Raw genomic sequence first — 15708 nt, forward strand, 5'->3', positions numbered from 1 at the left:
ATTAAGTACACAATCCACAATGGCTTATGAAAGCAAAAAAAAAAAAAAAAAAAATCATGTTAACAAAAAAGTTTGTATGACATTTATGTCTATAATTGGAACTGATTGATAATTTATGGTGACCGCAAGAAATTTAATTATCATGTCGTGGACCTATATGCAGTTATGCACTACCATCATTTTTAGATGCGACTATACGTCATTTAACATTTCGCAAAACAATGTTTATGTATATTTATACATAATAATTTTAATTGATGTTTACGAATTTCACATTTATTTCACATTTCTTTTTTCTTTCTTTTTTTTCTAAACATCAATCAACATCTAGCTTTTAGGTCTGATAAATGGCGAAGACAATAAAACAAACAATTTCAATAAAAAAATTAATTACAAAACCAAACATGTACATACTTTTTTAAAGCTAAAATCACCTGTCGAGAGGGTCAAGTTTAGACACACGCATCACTCAGATTTTTTTATCTATTTTTTTATAAGAAAAATAAAAAAATAACACTAATCCATCTCCGGTATGCTTTGCAACACCGGTTTCCATGGTTGGTGGTGATTCGTCACATCGACCGCAGAGAATCCGATTTGGTCTCCACCTTCGAAAATTAACTTAGAAAGAATCTCTTCCGCCGTTAAACTCTTCAAACCAATGTTTCTCATGAGATCTTCAAGTTCCTTTTTCGTTATCCTTATCTTAATCTCTCTTCTCTCAGAAGACGATGACGAACTTGTTGACGTAACGTTGCTTGTTTCTCCGAGCAGCTTCTCTCCGTCGTCGTTGTCGTCGTGAACCACGGTGGATCTTCTTCTTCTCCTTCTCTTGTTATATGATCCATTATCGTCTCCTGACCACGACGTCGTCGTTTTTTCCGTTACGCATATGCAGTTTCCCATTTTGTTGTGTTTATTTGATGATTGAGTTTGTTGAGATAAGTATTTATAGCTTAAATGTTTGATTGTTAATATTAAAAAATGGATATAAGGCTCGAGGGAAAAAGATTAGATTTGTACGGCCATGTTGGGAGAGAATACAAAGGTTGATTAGTCTTTACGTAGAAGGTCTTGTTTTTCAAAGTTACGTTGTAATTAGTTGACCAAAGCTGTTTCATCCTCATCCACTTCTTGTAACTGATTTACTTCCAAAACAGAACACAAAAAAAAAAAATTGTCGACATGAATTACTTCAAGTAAATTGCATCTTACGTACAACTTCTATATTAAGATATTGGATAACATTTTATTTTTCGTTTGATAATCTTATCCGAACTCATTTTTGAGATTACGTGAAAAAGTGATAAGATACGAAAATTGAACTCTAAAGTTAGATAATACAGTATAAATTCGTCTTGAAAAAATGATGTAAAAAGTAAAAACAAATTAGATTTTTTTTTGTTGTCAACGAGCAACCTATCCTATGACCAAAAAAAAAAACCTTCAAACTTTATCCCTAATATTTGACTTAGTGAATTAATGAGGACCGTATAAGAGTATATTCAGAGATGTACCACAAAAATTTAGTGTCCACTAGCTTTTTGGTAATATATAATTTAATAATTAATTATAACTTTGGAAAGAAAAAAAATATAAGGGGAAAATATCAGTTAACTGATGGAAGTTGATGGGAGTGGACTTAAAAGTTGCTTAGTTCAAATAATTGTCTATTATGTCGGCCGTGCCCTTCCAAAGACTTGCAACTTACAACAATGATTTTAGTTGTTTTATATTCTAATTAACAAAATATTAGTTGTTGGAAATATTAGTATTTTTTTTGATAACCATTTTGGTAATTTAGTAACTTTATTCACTAACGTTATATTACGAGGTTGGGACATGATGGCATCGTCAAAAGATAGTGACTTCGAATCTCTTACAAGATAGTTAAATAATATATTTCTGCGTGGTTCAACACCATGGTAACAAAATTGTGTATCAATACCTGAATCAATTTTTTCATGGAGGGTTACGCCAAAAATAGTCTAATTATTTTGTATGGAAAATATGTAGTACTTTTTCACGTGATAAAAGAAATAAAAGTATGAAATGGCGTCTAATCTATGGGTAAAAATTTTGGTTAAAAAAGGAATAATTATTTTTGTTTCTTTTTTTGACTCGAAATATATTTTTGATTATAAAAGAAGGAACGTGTGAAGTGTCACACTGTCAGCTTATCTATTTGCATGGGAAGGGCATCGCTTTTTGACTTTTTCTTGTCTTACTGATTCCTTTTTCACTTATATAATCTCTTTCTCTTCTTCCTCCAAATTCACGTGTACAATATTGTACAGTATATTGAAATTTTGGTCATCGTACTTAGTTGCTCTGCGTATGAACAGAACCAGGTCAAAACTACGTATTGCAAATTTCCACCAAGAAAAAAATAGAATACGGTCAAGTATTTTCATTTTTCTCGTCCATTATTTTCATCCATTAGATATACATTCAAATACCAATAGCAAGAATTACGTACAGTATAACTAATTCTATATGGCATTATGTCATTTCTTTTATAGGCATTATGTCATTTCTTTTATAGGCCCATATTGAGTAACTGAAATAGGCCTGATTCACAGTTAAAGTAGTGTATCGTTGGGGAGCCCGTTTCCCCCAAAGAGAAAAAATCGTTATATACCAAACATTGAACTAAACAAATACGAATCGACCAGGAAAAAAATGAACTAAACAAATAAGAATAAGTCAATAAACTGTTCAGGACTTCATGCTTACAAAAGGAATTGAGTATTTTTAAATTCTAATACTAGATAAACTATCCGTGTATACATGCAGATTTTGCTCATAATATTTTCTATCTCACTAATAGACAATCAAAATTTGACTAATTTTTATACTTTCTTTACATCTTATAGGATTAGAACTAGATTTACCGAAATTTATTTATCTTCTCATGACAAGTTAGTTGACACATGGTTTTCTTAAAATTTGAAATATTTTTTTTGAGAAAGTTCGTCTTAATATATGAGAGATTTGACACACATGAACTGATAAAATCCAATCAATCATATTTCATTTGTTAATGGCTTAATAAATTATTACATATCAATCACTTGGACAATGGAGTATGGGACATGCATGTCACGTGTTTATGGTATAAGATTATGTAATGAATTCGAATATGAATAGTGGAAAAACGATAAGAGTTTGAGTAATCAATTGATTAATAAAAACACTAATAATTGAGGCAAAGTTAAAAAGAAGGAAAGGACAGAACAATCATGGACCACATGTAGACTTTGCTAGTTTAGTTCGTCGGTCTCCATCGTTAGCCATTCACTCTCCAATCCAACAACACCCTCGTCGAGTCCGGTCTCAATCTGCCTATTGATGGGTTCAGATTAGACCACGTGTCAACGTTAATAGACAAAATTAGTTGGACCTGCTTGCAATGAGTGAACACGTGTCGAACAGCTGAACTGCGACATATCTTGTGTGCTTTCCCATGCGGAGATATATATAGACCCCACCTTCAGCTACAGAGAATGAAATAAGCCAATTATATGTTTATGTAATTTTGTCGAATCTGCACCATCTCTTTCGGATACATACAAAAATACCAAAAACTAAATTCGGGGGAATAAACTATAGTTTCTCATTTCAAATCTTTTTTTCATGTAAACTCAAAGCATTTGCCATTCATATATTTCACGTATGCTTGGCTAAGCTTAACGACTATTGTACATACTAGGACGTGCACAAATCTCTAAATGGTACCATGATTTTAGTTATACTTCAATACTGTGAATGAGGGTTTTAAATGACAAGAATATCAGAAGTTTCACGGACTATATGGATTAATATAGATTTGATATAAAATTCCTTACTTATCAAAATTAATCATCGTGTGTCTCACAAATCTATATTGAAGCTACTGTAGAAATGTTGTTAGAATGCATGATGGTACGTCGGCAAGTAAGACATCACATTGTATATGATTGAAATTACTTTTAGAATGGGAAAAAATAAGTCTGAAGTTACTAGCTCTCGTCTAAAATGCTGAAAGAAATACAAAATAGTAGTGCGTCGTTATCTAAATGGTTCTTTTACGTGGACTATGACATCTTCTTCTGATCTTACCGAACATAACTGAGTAAAACCACACACAAAAAGCAATACCTATTCACCTTTAGTGTATATATATTCACACACACACATGCTCATCCTCATCCCCCACCTTCACTTCCAAATATATTTTGAAAAACCCAACGAAAAAGTATTAATTTTGATAACTAGGTGAATAAACGTAATTTACGATTTAAATCACAGCGGGTATACAATTTTCTTAGGTAACCAAGAGAGATATGGGCAAAGGTCGGAGCTTACCGATTAGTCGAAGCGAGAGGTTTCTTGGGAGCCATCAGCAGTCCGATGACCATCATGTGGACGGAGAAACTACCTTTGAGCTGGAGCTCATGGAAGAGGATGTCTGGTCGGTGGTCGAGCCTGACGAACCAAAGGAACTAGGTGCGTGGAACGCACGCTCTCTCGAGGCCAGTGGCAGTGAATGGAGACGGAAGGGAGGACGCGTGAGTGACCTGACCGTTCCGAGTGATGGACAGAGGAAGAGACACGTGGCGACTTCTGCGCCGGTGAAAGTTCCTGACTGGAGCAAGATCCTAAAGGTGGAGTCCGTCAAGTCAATGCATAATAATAATAACGATAATGATAATGCTGACGTGGCGGATTGTGATTGGGAGAGTGCGATGGTACCGCCTCATGAATACGTGGCCGCGCGTAGCCGTAACGGTGACGGTGGTTCGTCCGTGTTTTTGGGCGTGGGAAGAACGTTAAAAGGACGTGACATGAGACGGGTCAGAGACGCCGTGTGGAGCCAAACCGGGTTTTATGGTTAATTTTACGTAATTAATTTGATCATTAATATTTGATTGTAGTATATGATTTGTCCATAGAGTTGAAGTAATTAATTAAGCACTATACAATAACTAGTGTAATCATCATTTATTTAAAATCACTCGTCTATTCTACATGTAATTTAACATTGATCAACCAAATTCAATATCAAAAAAATTAATTCAACGGTCTTTCTCTTAAACTCTAGCTTTGATTAGAATAATCAAGAATTTAAGATAGCTGAAAATGGAATATTTCCGTGTAAAAATTAAATTAAAACCGTTAATGTCGGCGGGACATAAATGGTAATAAAAAAAAACTCGTGAGAAAACATAAATTTCCCAATCGGACTTACTTCTCCTCTAACCGAGAACACAAGAAATTCTATTAAAAAAAACCTAAAAATGGGTTGCTTTAGCAGCAAACACCGAAACACAGAGAGTGATATCATCAATGGCAGCGTACAGAGCTCAATTCCGACAAATCAACCTGAAAACCATGTCTCTCGTGATGTTCTCAAGCCTCAGAAACCTCCTTCTCCTCAAATTCCGACAACAACCCAATCAAATCATCATCACCAACAAGAATCCAAACCCGTTAATCAGCAAATCGAAAAGAAGCACGTTCTAACACAACCATTGAAACCAATCGTTTTTAGAGAAACAGAGACAATTCTAGGCAAACCCTTTGAAGAAATAAGGAAACTTTACACGTTAGGTAAAGAATTAGGTCGAGGCCAATTTGGTATAACCTACACTTGCAAAGAGAATTCAACAGGCAACACATACGCTTGCAAATCAATACTCAAGAGGAAACTAACGAGAAAGCAAGACATAGATGATGTGAAGAGAGAGATTCAGATAATGCAGTATTTGTCTGGACAAGAGAACATTGTTGAGATCAAAGGTGCTTATGAAGATAGACAATCGATACATTTGGTGATGGAGTTGTGTGGTGGTAGTGAATTGTTCGATAGGATTATAGCTCAAGGACATTACTCTGAGAAAGCAGCTGCTGGTGTTATTAGATCGGTTTTGAATGTTGTTCAGATTTGTCATTTCATGGGAGTGATTCATCGTGATCTCAAGCCTGAGAATTTTCTGCTCGCTAGTACTGATGAGAATGCTATGCTTAAAGCTACTGATTTTGGATTGTCTGTGTTCATTGAAGAAGGTGAGTTTGTGTGATCATATCTCTTGTTCTGCTTTTTAGTATATATATGCGAATGTTTTAGATATCTTAAGATTCTGATGAATGTTGGAGTTATATTGTGGATATAGATTTTGTTAAGAATAGTCTGTATCTTAAGAATCTTGTTTCATTTAGTGATTTAGTAGATAGTGGTAAGCTTGAAATCAGAGGTTTTGCTAGTTTTGTGTGAACTTGAGAATGTGTGTCAATGGATTATTATAGAACTTGTGTGTTCTTTTCCTTTCCTTATTGTCAAATTATGTCAGTTTAGTTAGTTAGTTGATGATCTTGTGTTCATATGCTTAATGTGTTTTGTTTCTAAACCGTAAAACAAAAATTGCAGGGAAAGTTTATAGGGATATAGTAGGAAGTGCTTACTATGTTGCTCCTGAAGTATTAAGAAGAAGTTATGGAAAAGAAATCGATATTTGGAGTGCAGGGATTATTCTATACATCTTGCTTTGTGGTGTGCCTCCTTTTTGGTCTGGTAATAAAATCTGACCAATTCTTTGATTTGGTTTATCCTTTTAATTATGTTGTTTATTTGTGTTGTTGTTGTGGTTACATTGTAGAAACTGAGAAGGGGATATTTAATGAGATTATAAAGGGAGAAATTGATTTTGATAGCCAACCATGGCCTTCTATATCTGAGAGTGCTAAAGATCTTGTGAGGAAGTTGCTTACTAAGGACCCTAAGCAACGAATCTCAGCGGCACAAGCTCTTGGTAAAGTCACATTGGTCTCTCTAAGTGCGGTTTTGTAGTTGACGTACTTTTCAGTGCTTTACTAATCTGTAGTGATCCTTGTGGTGTTGTTTTTTCAGAACATCCTTGGATCAGAGGAGGAGAAGCACCGGACAAGCCTATTGATAGTGCTGTTTTATCTCGGATGAAGCAATTCCGAGCAATGAATAAGCTTAAAAAGCTAGCTCTAAAGGTAAAAACAAATTTCTATCTAGAAGTAGCATTTTCTTCTATATTCCCTGATCATTGGTTCTGTTTCTGATCTGTTTTGCAGGTTATTGCAGAGAGTCTCTCGGAAGAGGAAATTAAAGGTCTTAAAACCATGTTTGCGAATATGGATACTGACAAAAGCGGCACAATCACTTATGAAGAACTGAAAAACGGGCTAGCTAAACTTGGCTCTAAACTCACTGAAGCTGAAGTGAAGCAACTCATGGAAGCCGTAAGTATTGCCATCCTATTTGCTCTGCTTCTTATGTTACTTATTATTCTAACAAAAGACTTTTATTTTATATATGTTTCAGGCTGATGTAGATGGTAATGGAACAATTGACTACATCGAATTTATCTCAGCAACGATGCATAGATACAGATTTGATCGAGATGAACACGTATTCAAAGCCTTCCAATACTTCGACAAAGACAACAGCGGGTAAGTTTAGTCCCTTGAGGAACAAGGTAAATATAGACTTGACGCTACTTTAAGAAACAAATTTGGATTTTTCTTAACACAGGTTTATCACAATGGATGAGTTGGAGTCAGCCATGAAAGAGTATGGTATGGGAGATGAAGCTAGCATCAAAGAAGTCATAGCGGAAGTCGATACAGATAACGTAAGTTTTGTTTTCCCTCTACACAGCATCAAAAAGGTTATGAACAAGTCTTAAGCCAAGATTGAGATTAATGGGTCTCTTTTGCAGGATGGAAGAATAAACTATGAAGAATTTTGTGCGATGATGAGAAGTGGTATCACACTGCCACAACAAGGGAAAATTCTTCCAGTCCAATGACTGATAGATAAATCGAGAAGCCTTGATAGAGGAACTTAAAAATTAATTAGATATCCAACATTTTTTACAGCCGTGCAAAAGAGTTGCTGACTTAAACTAGATACTAGTTGTGTTGTCCAATAAAAACAAGTGGCCTTTAATTTCTTTCTCTTATCTGATATGTCTTGTCCAAAGTTTTGGTTACTTTAGAGTACCAGCAAATTACTTTCGGAGTTATACATGTGTGCCCAATAAAGAAGTTGTAGTATAGTAGTAACATCATGTTATATCTCATACTTTCATCACTTGGAAAATATTTCAGAGATGTAGATTATATACATATATAAATGTATGTATAAAGAGAAAAGTGGGTTTTAAGAAAAAGAATTCACCTTCTGGATCCAAATGAATTGTGATACCGTGATCCCCATAAGCCTCCCAAAAAAAATTCTTTCGGCAATTTATTAACAACGTAACCGTCGATTCTCACATTCCCAAGGTGTCCCTCTTTGGGGAAAACTAAAGAGATTTCGTCATGTTTCAACCAAAACTCGCTAACTGCATGAAGTTTTTTGGTCGGTTGGAATTTTGGCTCCATGTTTATATGATCTAAGTGGGCAAAAGACCAAACTACTCATGTGTGATCATATTTTCCTAGTCTATTTATAACTTTTTGAACCATACTTTACGTTATACAAAACCCTAGTACTTATGGAAAGTTATAAAAAAAAAAATCTATTGAAAATAAGAAAATGCTCATATACACATAAGGTTAACTGTTCGATTTACATAAAATTTATAGATACTAAACCCTAAATTCACAAAGTATCTCATCCGCTGCGGACGAAACCATGTCCTATGATCCGGTCGAAGAATATTCAAGTAAGATCTTTCTCTCTTTGTCGAAATTGTTTGTCTATGATCTCGATTAGCTTTCATCTGATCGATCCGTCATTAGTTAACCAGCGTATATCTAACCGTCGATCTGCCTTAGTAAATCCCTTAATTATAATGGATCTGCTTTTTTTTCAATTCCGTCTCGTAATTATAATGAAACCTGGCAGATGCTGACGCATGCATCTTTTGGGACATGGGGAGTTACCCATCCCTAATGGTCTGGATCCTTGTTTAGTTAAAGAGAAGATCAACTCAGAGCTCATGGATCTAGGTTGTAGGGGGGATGTGTCAATGCACGCTTACGGTAATAAGGATACATTCTCGGATGACACAAAACGTTGACTCTATATATTGACTGAGAACGTTGATCCTAGCAAGAGAGCTTCGTGGAAGTTTTGTCTCATTGAAAATAGATCACTGTAACTATCAGTGTTTGTCATGTAGTTGAAAAGTCATTTATGGCTCCACCACTCTTTATGATCATGAGACTGGGAACAATCGCTATATCAATTTTCTTCTAAAGAAATAAACAAGGAAGATAAATCACTTTCATGGAAGTGGTGATCAAAGTAAATGTCGCAACATCAAAATTAATGAGTTCATACATGCAATTTTACAGCAAGGAGATCAAAGTTTTATCTTCGATCGGCTTCATTCCGTTGGCAAAGACACATTAAATCTCATGGACAAAGTCAAAATATTGAACCCAAATGTAGTAACGTATGACCTAGGTACGCCTTACTGGCTTGGTCCATCATTAAAAGTTTGTATTAAATCATAAAAACATAATTTGTTTTTTGTCAACGATAAAACAATTATCATATAAACATCATTACCATTATAAATATTATGGAATTAATTTAGTTTAGTTTCGTTTGATTTTATACAATTTCCGCTTTAATTAGCATGAAGATGATCATCAAGAAAAAATGAGTTCTTTTTTTCCGTCTCTAACTAAAGATGGAGTGACATTATTCCTTTCTTTTTTCTTGAATGTTCCAGGGAACTCTAAAATTTCAGTGTTGATGCATTTCCGTGTAACATAGATCAAATTAATTAAAGTTGTTGAAGCTTTTTCACTGATTGAACATTAAACGAAACAAGGATTAAAGTAAAAGATGAGCATTTTGCTTTGCTTGGTGTATAAGTCATAAAAGCTATTAGGGTTGTTGTCATGGGCCTGAACTATGTTACCTATCATTTAAAACTAAATGTAGCCCGTTTGGTAAGTTATAAAATAAATAGACTCCAAAAGAACCGATCCGTTTAGTCCTTTTGAAACATATGCTGAAAAATAAAATGGATTCAAAATCGACAGCTAGAAATAGAATCTAATACACAAGGCCACAAGCTAACAAATGTCGACAAAATGAATAAATACAGAAGCTAACAAGTTGATGCAACTTATAATTTTCTATCCCAATTATTTTGTAGAAAACAAATGAAACTCGCTGACACTCTACATAATACGTTAATGCTGCTCCAAGTGTATCTGTGGATGTTTAAATAAATTTTCGGATTTGAAACTGCAAATATCTTAAACCATAGATCACTGCATTTGTTGTCTACACGCCACCACCATTATTGTCTCTCACGTCTAGTTTTAAGAAAAGTTAAAGTCTACCTAACGTTTTCTATGTATTTTCTAATTGAAGTGTTTAAGTACAGACTATAGTCTATATACCCTCGAAGAGAATCTCATCCGTTAGATATTTTTTTTCTCTATATATAACATGTCTCTGTCCTTTACAATTCAATGCGGGTCATGTGATTAAATATTACTACGCCTTTGTTTCTTTTTGCTTGCGACTTTTGGCTTTACTCTTTAGCTTGTGGCCCGTTTCTCTTATTTTGAATTATTATTTTTGGAATCTTTTTCATGAGTCATATCATATTCAATTATTCATGTCATTTACTACAAATTTTTAAAATCTTTGGTGAGATCAGTAAAATAGATCGATATCACCCATACACAGTACTTATGTATACCATGCATGTTGAACAAATTATCAAAAGATTCGGACATGTTTACTTATCATTACATCGTCATACATGATACCCAACACCATCCATCATATCATACATCCTTTCCATTATCATTATATCACCCCCACCACAAACCCAAAATCAACGAAGAGCCAACATTTAGATTAAATAACTCAAAGCCACTAACATCATAATTAAAGCATTAAGGCTGAACACACAAAAGAAGGAGGTGGTCACTACCATGATGTATTCATCATCACCCTTTCTTTGATTTAACTTAAAAGATTTTTTTATTCATCTTGGTTCGTACCAAGCAGAGAACTCAACACACCAGAGCCCCTGTCTTTCTCACTTTTTCCAACTTCAATGGTTCTTGTTTGCGAGATTACATTGCTTCCTGATCTCACCCTTAGAGCCAGTCAAGGGGTTGTTCTCGGATAAGATCTGGATTGCCCTAGTGAACTCCTTGAAGAAGTAGGCCTGGTCCTTAGCCATCTTCTTAACGATTGGTCTGGTTCGTTTGTCGTGTGCGAGCTGATGGTCCACAAGGAGCAAACCCTTGTTGTCTAGGATGTTACGGTAGTAATTGTTGTCTAGCACCATGGGGGTGCCACGGTCGTTACGCACGTACTGGACCGCCTTTGGGTCAGGGATCGAGTCAGGACACTTGTGTAGCATGTGAGGGACGTGGTCCGGGTTTAAGGACGGGTCCACCTCAGGGTACAAACGATGGACCAGCTTGACACAGTGAGTTCTTCCCACGCTGTGTGACCCTGCACGTGTCATAAAAAAAAAAAGTCAAAATCTTTCAGTATCGAACTTAAAAATCTAACAAGAAACTTAAATTCCAATCGCCTAAATTCAGATCCCATAAGAGTAAAGTCAATTAGTTTGATTAGTATGTTTAAGCATGCATGAGTTTATTGACCAAAATAACCTTGTGCTAGGCTATTGTACCGGGGCATAAACAAGGATTATCCTGTCTTATTTGTTAGTACTAGTGATAGATCGGATAAGGATAACTTTCAAAGTTCAACTCAGATCGCATACACTCCTTTTGTGATTCAATAAAGTTAGCTTTAGTAGTGGTTCATTAGTCATAAGAGTGTTTCATGCATGAGTAAATTGACTGAAATACCCTTAATCTAAGGCAGCAGCAACAAAATATCTCGGTTGGTCAAGAGTTTTTAATTTCAAGCGTTACGTTTTTTCCGGAGCCTAGTGACAAATAATCAAGGATGAGAAAGATAAAAGGTACCTAGGAGGGCGACGAGGCCGGGAGTGTCGATACCGATGGATTTGAACTTTTCAAGAACGACGGAGATACTCTCGTTGTGGTCGGGAAGATATGACTCGAGCATATCCGTCCTGCTTTTAAGTCCATCTCTCCTTCCTGTCTTCAAAGGAATATAAGGTCCTCCTACCTACACCAACCCCACACAGTTTTGTCAAAAAAGGAAAAAAACAGCATGCAGTTTTGTCACCAGACAGAGAAAACGGCACGATTATTATCCTTTAAACTTACTGCTTCGATGCCTTCTCTTGCGGACAAGACGAGAATGTCAGAACATGAGACAACACCAGGACACTCCCTCTCGAGAGCTTCCTTGATCTCCTCGATGTACCTAAAGTTTCTAAGTCCGAAGCTCCTGTCGTGTTCTTTCTCTCCTAGCTCTCTTCTTGTCGAATCCAGCAAAAGCGACGCATCACATGACTGTTTAACCCAAAAAAACAGAGCAAAACAGAGTAAAATCTTTAGATCTGTTTTAGGTAAAATATCAAAACCCATCATGCAAACATATGAAAGATCATTGTAAGAGAGAGAGTTTTCGGACCTCAACGGCGCAGTCATGGAAGATGTTACGGAGCCAAGAGAAAGCGGTGTTCTTGTGGCGTTTGTAGAGGAGTTTGACTTGTTCACGGACGATGTCTTCGGCCTGAGGACACGTGTCCTTGTAGAAGTTCATCATCAAACCTGGCTCAGCCTCTGTTACTGCTTCAGATGTTGCAGAGAGTGCCCAAAGGCAAAGTATCGCCACCATCATCACACCTTTGCCTCCCATTTTTTTTCTCTATCTTTCTTCTCTCACTACACCACTCTTGAGTTGAGTCAGTGAGCAAGCAATGCAGCCTCCTTAAATAAAGGGAAATGGAGTTTTCTTTATTTATTTTTCATAAAATAAAAGAAGCTTAATTTGAAGGTTATAGTAAATTAAAGGCAAGTTGGTGAATTTGCTACTGTTTCTATATGTTTAAGTACGTGACAGATCATATATCATTAAGCTTTATTCATTTTCACTTTGAGAAACCAACAATATTATTATAAGACTACAATAATTGTATGTTCCGTTCAGTCGTGATTAAGAATCTATATTCAATGAAAATTGAAAAGCGTAGACTTATTATAAGAAACTTATGTAATTTTTTTTATTATTTATCAAATTGCAGACACATTATAAGCTTTAAACAGAAAAAAAAATCATACTTAATTGATGCGACAGCTAAATTAGTGTAAGTTTGAATTTGAGAAAAAATAACAAAGTTTTTCTACGTTTTTTTTTTTTAATGTATGAACTTTCATATGGACTGTTGCCAAAACATATATTTTCCAAACTGATAAAAATTAATTTGTGGAGTTTCATTGAAATTACTCAAATGTATGCTAGACGTTCTACTGGAAATTTAATTTCGGTAAGAAATCTAAAACCCAACTTTGTTACTATTTCGAAGGACGGGTGAGTGACCATAGATCATGCTAGTTAGAGTCCTACACAGTGCTATGAGAAAATAAATAAGTTTAGGTTGGAGATATTAATGTGGATGGCTTGTTAGATAGTTTACCTCATTTAGAAGAGTATTTTGGTTAACTAAACAATTCACATTTTTTTGTCAAACAAAAAACCAATCACTAAGTTTTGGATTTTGGTCTCATTGAGTGGCATCAGTGGCCCCTATGACTAAAAAGAATCTTACAAAAAAAACTTATGCTTCTTTTGTTAATAATACACACAAAGGGGGCGGCTATAACAAATAATATTTATGGGGTGGAATAGCTAAAGTCAAAATATATTCATGGGTCGATTTGCAATTACCTGAAACATTTGTTATTGTTAAATTTTTAATACAACGGATAAACCGCTCCTTTTAGGTTATGGAATCTTTCTTTTCGATGAACTCAAGGTGGATTCTTATTTTTTCAAGTACATTTCGATTATTTAGTTCAAGATATAATTCCATTTGTACATATTCAATTACTTTTTGTTCTGTAGTTATTTATATATCCAACTATTTTACTTATTGTAGTAATTGTCAGTAGATTCGTATCGTAAAGTCTTCTCAAATATTGAATGAATCTTGATCCATGTGATGTAATAAAACACGTTCACCACTCTTCACTCTTGAGTGTTCCCTATACTTTATCTGTTTGTGGGTTGAAGTTAAATATTGAATTTAGTTTAGAGTACATTTTGAACTTTTCCTATGTTTTAACATAAACGTTGTTTTGATATTTTTCACATAAACTAAGAAGGTAAATAGGTATACTAATATGTCCCTGCAAAATTAAGAAAAATCTGAAATTATGTTATCTTTCATATTCTTAACTAATTTTCATAGAGGTAAACTAGATATCTAATTAAAAGCTAAAGGCTCCACTATTATTTGTTGCGGAACTATTATGTTTCTCGTTTCAGTAACAAAGGACTAATTTTGTTTAGAATGATTAAAACTAAATAAATATGTAACAGAGCTATAAAATGAGAGGACATTACTACTAATTCGATTCTTCTTCTTTTCTTAATCCTAGAATTTTTTTTATTTTTTTTTTTCATCTGGGGGAAGTATCGGTGCTTTTACCAAGATCACATTGAATCTGCAGATTCAAATTCACTTCAAATTTGGATATTTGGATTTTCCAATTTTTTTTTTAAATGAACAAATTTGATTTTTTCAATTAAAAATGAATGAACTGTGACCACCGACACTTTGTTTCCTTATCCAAGTGTCGCCAAATGAGTCTCTGGGGACCTTCTAGTGATGTCACTCTCTAGCTCAGTGGCTCCACGAGTGCTAAACACTAAATACTGATTAGCAAGTTCTAACTAAAAATTGACGTGTAACATGTAAAACTGTTGTGTTCATGGTGATGATAACCGGTTAAGTTCCAGTGTATAGGAAACCAAACAAACCCGGTTATCAAAATTGAATTAAGACAAGTTAGTAGTTAATCATGGATCTTTCATCTGACAAATGGACACTGTACTCATCCGTGTCCTCAACGTTGCATTCACAATGGGGCCTGCAAGATTCAATACCAAGACAAAAAAAACGTTAACTAATATATTTCTCTCACCAGACTTTTAAAGCAATCTAGGCTCAAATTCTTAGTTTCCAGATATACTGATATAGTGAAGAATATGAACTCTGAAGTAGTTGCCATGTCTTCTAGTTCCCTTCTTTAAAAGTAGCAACCGCTATATATAGCAAAGAAGGTTCCAAGGACCGTATAAATTCCATGTGATATGAGCTAGTTGAAGGATTTAAGCATTATAAGAACAAGATTTGATCGGATAACACATTTCTCTTTAGTTATAGATGTGACAGCTTTATTTCATCTCTTTGTAAAGTTAATTTAGCAACCATTTTTTTTACTTTCAGTAGATTTAAAGCCATCATTTAATCAATAGATACTGTGTGGATTGTCTGAGGAGGTTAGTAGGTTACACTTCCCTCTTAAGAGAGATATGAGACAAAACCACCCAAACACACAAATCTCAACATTAACCAACAAAATCATACCCAATTTGAGTAATAACTATGGGCCTGAAAGGCCCAATGAAGCCCATCACAAATATCCAGTGAGCCAATGTTCTGGATGTAAGTTACATATCATGTAACAGAAACCGATTAAAGACAAAGTGGGGCTTTTCTTTTGTGGTACAAGGTTTGTGTCTTTTGTGGTTAATTCGGATCCCGTGGCTCACACGTTATCTCCTCACTCACTCTAAAGGAGAGAGATCTGTGACAT

General features: G+C 34.9%; 6 protein-coding genes across 8 annotated transcripts; 3 read left to right on the forward strand and 3 right to left on the reverse strand.

The window, feature by feature from the left end:
- Positions 1-309: 309 nt before the first annotated feature.
- AT4G21920 (uncharacterized protein) lies at positions 310-1153 on the reverse strand. Its single transcript, NM_118313.2, has one exon. The coding sequence runs from the start codon at positions 904-906 to the stop codon at positions 517-519; it is 390 nt and encodes a 129-aa protein (NP_193923.1). The 5' UTR covers positions 907-1153; the 3' UTR covers positions 310-516.
- Positions 1154-3090: 1937 nt separating this feature from the next.
- AT4G21926 (uncharacterized protein) lies at positions 3091-4597 on the reverse strand. The gene is made up of 3 exons (NM_001125554.2): positions 4348-4597; positions 4149-4198; positions 3091-3497 (listed from the first exon to the last, which is right to left on the reverse strand). Exons 1-3 carry the CDS (start codon positions 4401-4403, stop codon positions 3394-3396), a joined length of 210 nt encoding a protein of 69 aa, NP_001119026.1. The 5' UTR covers positions 4404-4597; the 3' UTR covers positions 3091-3393.
- Positions 4190-5016, forward strand: AT4G21930 (senescence regulator (Protein of unknown function, DUF584)). Its single transcript, NM_118314.3, has one exon. The coding sequence runs from the start codon at positions 4326-4328 to the stop codon at positions 4875-4877; it is 552 nt and encodes a 183-aa protein (NP_193924.2). The 5' UTR covers positions 4190-4325; the 3' UTR covers positions 4878-5016.
- A 151-nt stretch (positions 5017-5167) lies between these two features.
- CPK15 (calcium-dependent protein kinase 15) lies at positions 5168-8195 on the forward strand. Of its 3 annotated transcripts, NM_001203865.1 has the most exons (9): positions 5235-6048; positions 6410-6553; positions 6639-6791; positions 6890-7002; positions 7084-7251; positions 7334-7461; positions 7544-7643; positions 7731-7811; positions 7891-8195. In NM_001203865.1, exons 1-9 carry the CDS (start codon positions 5280-5282, stop codon positions 7918-7920), a joined length of 1686 nt encoding a protein of 561 aa, NP_001190794.1. In that variant the 5' UTR covers positions 5235-5279; the 3' UTR covers positions 7921-8195. The 3 variants fall into 3 exon arrangements, with proteins under 3 accessions (NP_193925.1, NP_001329845.1, NP_001190794.1); NM_118315.2 differs by having other exon boundaries at positions 5168-6048; positions 7731-8081; NM_001341523.1 differs by having other exon boundaries at positions 5168-6048; positions 7334-7643; positions 7731-8195.
- Positions 8196-8554: 359 nt separating this feature from the next.
- On the forward strand, positions 8555-9088 carry AT4G21950 (uncharacterized protein). Its single transcript, NM_001341524.1, has 2 exons — positions 8555-8681; positions 8864-9088. The coding sequence occupies exon 2, from the start codon at positions 8874-8876 to the stop codon at positions 9036-9038; it is 165 nt and encodes a 54-aa protein (NP_001320029.1). The 5' UTR covers positions 8555-8681; positions 8864-8873; the 3' UTR covers positions 9039-9088.
- Positions 9089-10541: 1453 nt separating this feature from the next.
- PRXR1 (Peroxidase superfamily protein) lies at positions 10542-13077 on the reverse strand. The gene is made up of 4 exons (NM_118317.4): positions 12518-13077; positions 12208-12396; positions 11941-12106; positions 10542-11455 (listed from the first exon to the last, which is right to left on the reverse strand). Exons 1-4 carry the CDS (start codon positions 12743-12745, stop codon positions 11046-11048), a joined length of 993 nt encoding a protein of 330 aa, NP_567641.1. The 5' UTR covers positions 12746-13077; the 3' UTR covers positions 10542-11045.
- Between the last annotated feature and the right edge of the window lie 2631 nt (positions 13078-15708).

The sequence above is a fragment of the Arabidopsis thaliana genome, chromosome 4 (assembly GCF_000001735.4).
Source record: "Arabidopsis thaliana chromosome 4, partial sequence".
Classification (NCBI taxonomy): Eukaryota; Viridiplantae; Streptophyta; class Magnoliopsida; order Brassicales; family Brassicaceae; genus Arabidopsis; species Arabidopsis thaliana.